We start from the raw sequence: 9,705 nt of genomic DNA, 5'->3' as shown, positions 1-9,705 counted from the left end.
CAGAGCTTCATAGACCTGCAGGGCAATATTCAAAGATCTACATACCACATGTAATTCAAGTTTTAGAAAAGGAAGAGAGGGAAAATGGGGCAAAAATACTTGAATATACATATTTCCTGATGCTTTCTCAAGTTTAATCCAAGCTCCATGAAGTCCAAGTAGGATAAATGCAAAGAAAATCAGGCCTTGGCATGGCATAGTCAAACCACTGAATTCCGAAGACAAAGAGAAGCAGCCAGAGAAAAACAGCTCTTTTTCTCTGGCTCTTAGAAATAGCCAGAGAGGAGTTCCCGTCGTGGCGCAGTGGTTAACAAATCCGACTAGGAACCATGAGGTTGCAGGTTCGATCCCCGGCCTCGCTCAGTGGGTTAACGATCCGGCGTTGCCGTGAGCTGTGGTGTAGGTTGCAGACGCGGCTCGGATCCCGCGTTGCTGTGGCTCTGGCGTAGGCCAGTGGCTACAGCTCCGATTCGACCCCTAGCCTGGGAACCTCCATATGCCACGGGAGCGGCCCAAGAAATAGCAAAAAAAAAAAAAAAAAAAAAAAAAAAAAAAAAAAAGAAATAGCCAGAGAAAAATGGCACATTATAAATAGGAGAACTATAATACCAATGACAGCTGACTTCTTATCGCAAACAATGGAGAGTAAAGCCTGATAGATCAACATCTTTAAAGTGCTGAAAGGGGAAAAAAAACCCCAAACCTTTTCAAATCAGATTTCTACATCCAATGAAAATATGCTTCAAATGTGAAGACAAACTAGACATATTTTCAGGTAAACCAAAGCTGAATTTGTCACCAGCAACTCTGTATTATGAGAAATGCCAAAGGAAGTTCATCTGGCTGAAGGGAAATAACACCAGATGAACACTCAGATATATAGGAAGGAATGAAAAGCACCAGAAATGATAAATATGTGAGTGAGTACAATACACTTTATATATAGTTTTCTTCTCTTGATTCCTTTAGGAGACACAGGATTGTTTAAAAGCTAAAAGTACGATGTATTGTGGGGTTTATAACATAGAGAGAGATGTAATTTACATAATAAAAATAGCACACGAGATGAGAAGAGAGTGGGGATGAGTGGAGTTATACTGTTGTGAAGTTCCTACATTTTATTTTATTTTATTTTGTCTCTTTAGGGCCACACCCACAGCATATGGAGGTTCCCAAGCTAGGGGTCAAATTGGAACTGCAGCTGTCAGCCTGTATCACAGCCACAGCAACTCAGGATCTGAGCCATGTCTGTGACCTACACTACAGCTCACGGCAACACTGATCCTTAACCCACTGAGCAAGGCCAGGGATCAAACCCGTGTCCTCATGAATACTGGTCGGGTTTGTTAACCACTGAGCCATGACGGGAACTCCTGAAATTCTTACATTTTATGTGAAGTAGTAAAATGTTAATTTTAAGTAGATTGTGATAAATTGAAGACTCATGTTGTAATTACTAGAGCAACCACCACAAGTTCGATTCAAAGAAGGTATAGCTGAAAAAGCCAATGGAAGAGTTCCCGTCGTGGCTCAGGGGTTAATGAATCCGACTAGGAACCATGAGGTTGTGGGTTCGATCCCTGGCCTTGCTCAGTGGGTTAAGGATCTGGCGTTGCCGTGAGCTGTGGTTCAGTGGGTTAAGGATCCGGCGTTGCCGTGAGCTGTGGTGTAGGTCGCAGATATGGCTCGGATCTCGTTTTGCTGTGGCTGTGGCATAGGCTGGCGGGTACAGCTCCAATTCAACCCCTAGCCTGGGAACCTTCATGTGCTGCGGGAATGGCCCTAGAAAAGGCAAAAAAAAAAAAAAAAAAAAAAAAAAAAAAAAAAAAAAACCAATGGAGGAATTAAAATGTAGTACTAAAAAGTTTTCAATCAACCCAAAAGAAGGCAAGAAAAGAGGAACAATAACAACAAAAAGATAGAACAAGTGAAAAGCAAATAGCAAAATAGTGGAACAAAACCTAAACATATCCATAATTACAGCAAAGGTAAGTGGGCAAAGCCTTCACCAGGGAACTCCTTTTTTATTTTATTTTTTATTAATTTTTTTCAAAACATTCTAATTAAAACAACAGACATTGTCAGGGCAGAGAAGCAAGAGTCATGTATAGGCTGTCCACAATACACATACTTTTTTTTTTAATGGTTTTAAGTTTATTAAAGTTGATTCACAAGGTTGTGATAATTTCTGCTATACAACAAAGTGACTCGGTCATACAGATACACATATCCATCCTCTTTCAGATTCTTTTCCCACATAGATTATCGCAGAATGTGGGGATTATCACAGAGTTGACACATGCTTTGACTACAAAGCCACACTTAGGTTGAAAGTAAAAGAATAGAAAAAGACATAAAACCATAAATCATAAGAAAGTTGGAGTCATTCTACTAGAATCAAATAAAGTAGACTTCAAAATAAAGGCTGTACGAATTCTCATTGTGGCTCAGCGGAAATGAGCATCCATGAGGACGTAGGTTCCATCCTGGCCTTGCTCAGTGGGTTAAGGATCTGGCATTGCTATGAGCTGTGGTGTAAGTTGCAGAAGCAGCTCGCATCTGGCATCCTGTGGCTGCGGCTAGGCCAGCAGCTATAGCTCCCATTCAACCCCTAGCCTGGGAACTGCCATAAGCCATGGGTTCGGCCCTAAAATAAAGACTGTAACAGAGATATTTCACAATAATAAAAGAGACAATTCGTCAGGAAGATATAACAATTTTAGATGTGTATTAGCCTAATCATAGAACTTCATACATGAAGCAAAACCAGACGGAATTAAAGGGAGAAGTAACAAACTTATAATCATGATTAGAGATTTTCTTTTTTTTTCTTTTTCTTTTTCTTTTTTTTTTTTTTTTTTGGGCTGTACCTGCGGCATATGGAAGTTCCCAGGCTGGGGGATGAATCCGAACTGCAGCTGCTGGCCTACACCACAGCTCGTGGCAACATCGGATCCTTAACTCCCTGAACAAGGCCAGGGATCAAACCTGTATCCTCATGAATACTAATTGGTTTTGGAACACGCTGAGCCACAGTGGGAACTCCCTGGAAGATTGAAATCCCACAGAATTTGTTTTCTGACCACAGCAGAATTAAATTATAAATTAATAACAATATGATATCTGGGAAAGCCACATATACCTGAAAATTAAACAACATACTTTAAGAAAATCCCCTGGCATACCAAAATAAGTTGAAAAGTTATGTATGTCCACACAAAAACCTGCACATGAATATTTATAGCTGCTTCATTCATACTTGTTAAGACTTGGAATCTTCCAAGCTATCCTTCAATAGTTGAATGGATAAGCAAACTCTGGTATCTTCATACAATGGAATATAATTCAGTGATTTTAAAAAACCGAACAAACAAGCTATCAAGCCATGAAAAGACAGAGAAAACTTAAAAGCTTATTACTGGAGTTCCCATCATGGCTCAGCAGAAATGGATCTGAATAGCATCCATGAGGATGCAGGTTCAATCCCTGGTCTCACTCAATGGGTTAAGGAGCTGGTGTTGCATGAAATGTGGTGTAGGTTGCAGATGCAGCTTGGATCCCCTGTGGCTGTGGCTGTGGCTGGCAGCTACAGCTCCTATTCAGCAACCCCTAGCCTGGGAACCTCCATATGCCTCAGGTGGTCCTAAAAAGACCGAAAAAAAAAAAAATCCAAAAACTTATTGCTAAGAGAGGGTTCACTGTGGAGTGTCAATACAGTGTGTGAGTTTGTGTGTGTGTGTGTGTGTGTGTGTGTGTGTGTGTGTGTGTGTTGGGAGGGAAGTTTGGCTAGAAGTGAGAAATGGGCTGGAGATGCAGGAGAGGGGGCTGAGCCTTTGACTCTCTCTGATGTGAAGAAAAAGCCAGGAGAGAGGGATGACTAGGTGGGACACAGGGGATTTTTAGGCCAGTGACACTATTTTTGTGTGACACTGTAATGGTGGACACATATCAAACATTTGTCAAAACCCATAGAATGGACAACTCCAGGCATGAACCCTAATGTAACCTACGGGCTTTAGTTAATAATAAGTATGTGCTAATCAATTGTAACAAATGTATATGCTAATTCCAGTGTAAATAATAAGGGAAACAGTGGGGGAGAGACAGTATATGGAAACTCTCTGTATTTTCCCATCGGTTTTTCTGTAAACCTAAAACGGCTCTTACAAAATATTTTTTAAAAACCCATCATCAAAGACTGAGTGACCAAAACATAATAAGCCCCTCGTCTACCTTATTTCCAATCTTCTGTGTTCCCATAATGTCTCTAACAGATCTTTCTTTCCCTTTCTTTCTTTCTTTTCCTTTCTTTCTCTTTCTTTCTCTTTCCTTCCTTTCCTTCCCTTTCCTTCCTTCCCTTTCCTTTCCTTCCTTCCTCCTTCTTCCCTCCTTCCTTCCTGTCTGTCTGTATTTCTTTCTTTCCTTCCTTCCTTTCTGTCTTTCTTTTTCTCTTTCCTTCCTTCCTCCTTTCCTTTCCTTTCCCTTCCTCCCTCCCTCTTTCTCTCTCTCTCTCTTTCTTTCTTTCCTCCTTCCTTCCCTCCCTCCCTTCTTTCTTTCCTTCCTTCCTTTCTTGTCTTTTTAGGGCTGCACCCACGTCATATGGAGGTTCCCAGGCTCAGTGGCAAATCCGAGCTGCATCTGCAACCTGCACCACGGCTCATGGCAACGCTGGATCCTTAACCCACTGAGCAAGGTCAGGGATCGAATCCACATCCTCATGGATGCCAGTCAGATTCCTTTCTGCTGAGCCTTGACGGGAACTCCTCTAACATATTTTTCTTAAAAATCCTTTTTTCTCAGTTTAGGGAGGAAGTGTGGGAACAGGAGGGGATGCTGAATTTGAGATCATGGACAGAATCATGGGACCATCCAGTGGAACCAGTTGTTCTGAAAGCTGGTTCTCCTTCTCTCTCTCATTTCATGCCACAAATGCTGAACTTCTCTGAGCTGAGTTCTGCGCTGGGCACTGAAGATGTAACTGGCATCAAGCCACAGTCCTTTCCCACAAGGCATTCACAATCCAGAGGGAGAGGATGGCAAGTAAACAGGCAGTGATAGTTCTCAGTGCTGAATGTTAGGATTCAGGGAAATTTAGGGGTCTGTGGGAGTGCAGGGAGGGAGTACGTAACCCAGCCTAGGTTTGGTCATGTGTGACTTCCCGAAGGAAGGGACACAGAAGCCAAGCTTCAAGTTTATGGGCAGCAGTGAAGAAGCAGATTGGGAAGCAAAGAAGAGCACAGCCTGGAGGTCCCCCGTGGCTCAAGGGATCAGAGTCTTGGGAGCACTGGGACGCAGGTTGGATCCTGGCCTGGCACAGTGGGTTAAGGATCCAGCGTTGCCACACCTGTGACATAGGTCACAACTGCAGCGCGGATCTGAACAGGAATTCCATATGCCATGGTGTGGCCAAAAAAGAAAAGAGCATAGCCCATTAGAAGCTACAAGCAGTTCACTGTGGAGTGTCAATACAGACTGTGTGTGTGTGTGTGTGTGTGTGTGTGTGTGTGTGTGTGTGTGTGTGTGTGTGTGTGTGTGTGTGTGTGTTGGGAGGGAGTGTTGGATAGAAGTGAGAAATGGGCTGGAAATGCAGGAGAGGGGGCTGAGCCTTTGACCCTCTCCGAAGCTGTGCTTCCACAGCCAGTCAAACCCGGCAATGCCTGTTCCCTGGAGTGTGTGCCTAAGGCAGATGACACGTCCTGGGGAGGCTCACCAAGTCTCTTTTGAACACACTTGGTAGAAGGAGCAATCCTATAATTACTGTGGTGATAATTAGAGGAACTTCCACGGCCTCTTTCAACAAATATTTCACAAGCTGTGGCCCTCTCATCTGCTCGGTGGCTGGGGGTGGGGTGGGGAGCCAGGCACCCCTCCTGGGGGCAGCCAGTGCCCGTGTCTCCTGCCAAGCACACCTGAATCCCCAGGCTGAGGCCCAGAGGTGCCACAGATACCACTTGGGACCGCTCCAGCCTGGAGCTGAGAGCTGCTGACACGGGGACTAGAAATCACTCCCCAAATGCCTCAGGCTGAGCAGCCTCCAGCCAATGCATGGACTTCAGATTTATTTCAGCCTCTCAGGGGCCTTCAAGTCTACAGAGGTCCTGACCAGCCCCTTGAGGTGCCTTCTACATCAGGGCAACCTTAGCCTGGTTGAGATATGCAAGCCACCAGTTTCTGGCTCATACTGCCTTTGTCTGGACCATAGACACAGGCTTTCTGTGGCCTGGACACTTCCCACCCCTGCCAAGTGCTTTTTGGCTTCTTATATGGTCTGCATTCACCTGTTTTCCCAAGAGACACTTGGAGGGTCTTGGGTCTAGTTGGAGAGAAAAAAAAAAAAAAACCTTTCTTCTCATTTCTGACCCCATACCTTCCCCTAGACCCCTTATCCCTCCCTCCTTCCACCAGATTTTTCTTAGTGCAAAGAATGTTCCCTTTGCTTCTGGGAAGGTCTTGACTTTGTTTCCTCAGCATGTCCTGTTCCAACCCTCCAATACCAAGTTTTCACTTGGCTTTGCCTTCTCTGATGCACTGGGAAAGAAAGCCCTAGTGGATGGTCCAGAGGCTCAGTGTCTTTATGTTTTGTTAGTGACATGTCTGGTCTGTTTTGTTCTGAGCTCTCCAAGGAGGGAGCTTCTGCACCTCCCAAAGCCACTTGTGCCAATGACTTCTGGCTTCTCCCATGGGGCCTGAAGCCTCATGCATTTGAAACTCAGAATGACTACATATCACATTCAAAGTTACTGCTGGCATTCGGTAAAAACACCTGGCAAAGTTGTAAGTGCAAAGTGAACATCCAAAACTTGCTTCCTCATCTCTCCATGATACCCCTACATCCAGTGCCATTTAGAGCTGGGCAGATACTTGCAGGTTGGTATGTTTCTGTGAATGGTCAGAGGAAGGGCCTCTGGTGGTCTGGTATATTTTTGGGGCCCTGCTTCAAACCCTCTGGGGGAGCTTGATCTTAGCTGGCCCTTTCCCAGGGCTCTCTGGTGGAGCTTCAGGAAACACACTGAAACTGACTGGTCCTAGCCCCTGGCAACAGGGGAAGGAGGAAGGAGAGATTGCTTCTTAAGGAAAAGTGTGCTTGGCTTTCTCATGAAAGCTTTCCCCTTGGGGAACAGGCAAGAAGCAGGCTTATGGGCATCGGCCAACTGATCCACTTGGAGATAGATTCAGGGTGTGGTGTTCCCCGTAAGGCTGGGCAAGTCCTGGGAAACTGGAGCAGAGCTAGATCCCGACCTGAAATTGGGCAAGCTGCAGAAGACCTTGAGTGTGCTGGTTTCAGGTGTGCCATCTGTGCTCCCTGAAGAGACCCAGGTCTGGGAAGGCTAGGGTGTCTGTTGCCCAGACATGCTTCTAAAACCTGGAGCTGCACTGATCATTTTCATTCATGGACATAGTAACTGGCAGGGAGGCTCAGCTAGGTCCTTCAGAGTCTAGCCTCAGAGCACTTTTTTCAGCCTCTTCTCTCAACACTACCCCCCCCCCCCAATCATTCATCCCAGTTCTAGATCTAAGCTCACTCCAAGCCACACATCTTTGGGCCTTGCCTCATGCCCTTCTCTTTACCTAGAATGCCTTTTCTCCTAGTGAGCCACTCACTCTTTCAAACTGCCTCATCAACTCCTGGAAAAGCATTCCCTGGTGCCCTGCCCCGGGCTGAATTCATCTCTTCCCTCCTTTCTCCTCCTAAACCTCTGCTGGTTTCTGATCTAGCTCTATTAAGTTTACTTCTGTGCCTGCCTCCAGTCCTCCAGGTGGGCTGTTCCCTGAGCTTTGCTCTTGCATGGTCTGCCCCTTCTCGTCCTCCAGTTCAGATGTCACCTCCTCCTTTACTACCCTATGGAAAGTAGCCTCCACTCCTTCCCACTCTGTCCCATTACCTTGTGTTATAATCGTCCCAGAACTTAGCAGCATCTGACATTATCTTCACTTATTTGTTGGCTTGGACTATCTATGTCTTTTTCTCTAGAATGTAACTTCTCAGAGGGCAGAGAACATCAGAAGGAGTTGATACCTAGTTGGCACCCAGTAAATATCTGTTGATTGAAGGCAAGTATGAGGTATTCGACTTGGTCCTGCGAGGACTTGGCATAGAGCCTGGGCACAATAAATGTCGGCTGCGTGGAGCACTTGCTAAACGAATGAATGAACCAACGAATATACGAATATACGAACGAAGGGGTGCAGCGCTCCGCCTGCTGACTAACAGGCTGACTGACAGTTGGGAACCCGTGGACAACGGACTCTGGATTGATGGGTGACAGCTGAGTGGCAGCCAACAGACGCGCAACGGAGCTCCTAATTGGCTGGCTGCAGCACCCCCCTTCGGAAAGGATAAGGGGAGGGGGCCCAAGGCGTCAGCTCAGAGTGGGGAGGGGCGGCACCAGGCGGCGGGAGGCCAGCCAACAGCTAGAAGCTGTGCGGTTAACCGTCGCCTCGAACCGGGGAACCGACGTCTCCGCGCATGGGCCCGGCGCGAGGGGCGGGGCGCGCGCATCACGTGAGCGTGTTTTGGGCACGTGACCCGCGCGGGGCCAAGGCTCGCCCCCGCCCCCTCCTCTCCTCCCCTCCGCGGATGTGAGCCGAGCGGCCTCGCCTCAACGCCTAGCGCCCCCCTCAGCCGCCGCCGCCGTCGCCGCCGCCGCCTCCGCCTCCGCCCGCCGGCCATGTCCTCGGGCCGCCGCCGCCGCCGCGCTTCCGCGGCGCTCCCGCGGCCCAGCGCGCAGTGAGCGCAGGGCCCTCTTGCTGTTCGCCCGCCCCGGGGCCCCCTTGTTCTCAGTGCCGCCGCCGCCGCCGCCGCCATGTTGGGTTTAGAGCCGCAGCGGAGCCGCCGCCGCCGCCGCCGGTGAGGGAGGCCGAGAGCGGAGCCCGCCCCGCCCCGGGGCCCAGGGAGCGGGGCCGCCTCGGAGCCGGGCCGCCTCGGAGCCGGGCCTCTCCCCGCCAGCCGCCTGCCGTGCCTGCCCGCCCGTGGTGCGAGGGAGCGAGCGCCGGTCCGTGGCCGCGCCTTCCGCTCCCGGCCCGAGCGAGCCCGCCGCCGGTTCGTTTCACCGCCGCCGCCGCCGCCGGGCCCGGCCACAGCCTGCAGCGGAACCCTCGAGAGTCAGCGCCATGGCGGAGCAGACCTACTCGTGGTGAGTGCGGGGCTCCGGGAGGCCGGGGCGCGGCGAGGGCGGGGGGGTCAGGGCGCCGGCGCGGCCCTGGGGAGAGAAAGAAGAGGAGGAACAGGTGCGCGTTGGGGGGGCCGCGGGCTTGGGGTTCACGCCCCCCTGACCCCCAGCAGAGGGGGCGGCTGGCGCTCGGGGAGGGCGGTGAGCGGCCGGGAACCCGGTGTCCGAGGAGGGGGATGGAGGAGGAGCAGGAGGCGGCGGCGGCCGCGGCGGATGTCATCTGGTCATGGGCGGAGCAGGTGATGGAGAAGGGGAGCTTGACCCGGGGGTGGGAAGCCCACGGATGGGAAGTGGAATCCCACGGACACCCTGAAACTGACCTGAAGGGGTGGCTCCTGGCAGGAGGGATTGAGTAGGTGGAGAGGGGAGGGCCGGGGCAAAGGTGGGCCACTTGCCTGGGAGGCATCTTCGGAAAACAGGTGATAAGAGGCCGAACTTGAAAGTTGTGAGAGGGGAGGAGCCACTTGCACTGGAGCTGCTGCTTAGCCTTGGGATGGGGAGTGAAGAGAGAGTTGGTAAGGTGGGCAGAGGCCCA

The 9,705-nt window shown here is 49.5% G+C and overlaps 2 protein-coding genes across 3 annotated transcripts in view; one reads left to right on the top strand and one right to left on the bottom strand.

Annotated features, from left to right (window-relative positions):
* Nucleotides 1-4,431: 4,431 nt before the first annotated feature.
* LOC146396608 (uncharacterized) lies at nt 4,432-9,087 on the bottom strand. Its single transcript, XM_084995641.1, has 2 exons — nt 5,382-9,087; nt 4,432-4,684 (listed from the first exon to the last, which is right to left on the bottom strand). The coding sequence occupies exon 1, from the start codon at nt 8,804-8,806 to the stop codon at nt 8,366-8,368; it is 441 nt and encodes a 146-aa protein (XP_084851767.1). The 5' UTR covers nt 8,807-9,087; the 3' UTR covers nt 4,432-4,684; nt 5,382-8,365.
* SPPL3 (signal peptide peptidase like 3) overlaps nt 8,569-9,705 on the top strand; it is a 124,792-nt gene continuing 123,655 nt past the window's right edge. Inside the window, exon 1 of one of the 2 annotated variants that reach the window (XM_084995597.1) lies at nt 8,569-9,134. In XM_084995597.1, the coding sequence (XP_084851723.1) occupies nt 9,112-9,134 (23 nt within the window). In that variant the 5' untranslated portion in view covers nt 8,569-9,111. The remainder of the gene's footprint in view (nt 9,135-9,705) is intronic. The other variant, XM_084995598.1, reaches the window with a different exon arrangement.

The sequence above is a fragment of the Sus scrofa genome, chromosome 14 (genome assembly GCF_054392235.1).
Source record: "Sus scrofa isolate SSC_HxYL_T2T_F1_AM1 chromosome 14, Sscrofa_HxYL_maternal_Yorkshire_Landrace_v2.0, whole genome shotgun sequence".
Lineage (NCBI taxonomy): Eukaryota > Metazoa > Chordata > Mammalia > Artiodactyla > Suidae > Sus > Sus scrofa.
This window is presented reverse-complemented; position numbering and strand designations above follow the sequence as displayed.

What these genes read in the sequence shown, in the direction of transcription:
- LOC146396608 (XM_084995641.1), bottom strand. Translation starts at nt 8,806, where the DNA reads ATGGCGGCGGCGGCGGCGGCGGCACTGAGAACAAGGGGGCCCCGGGGC.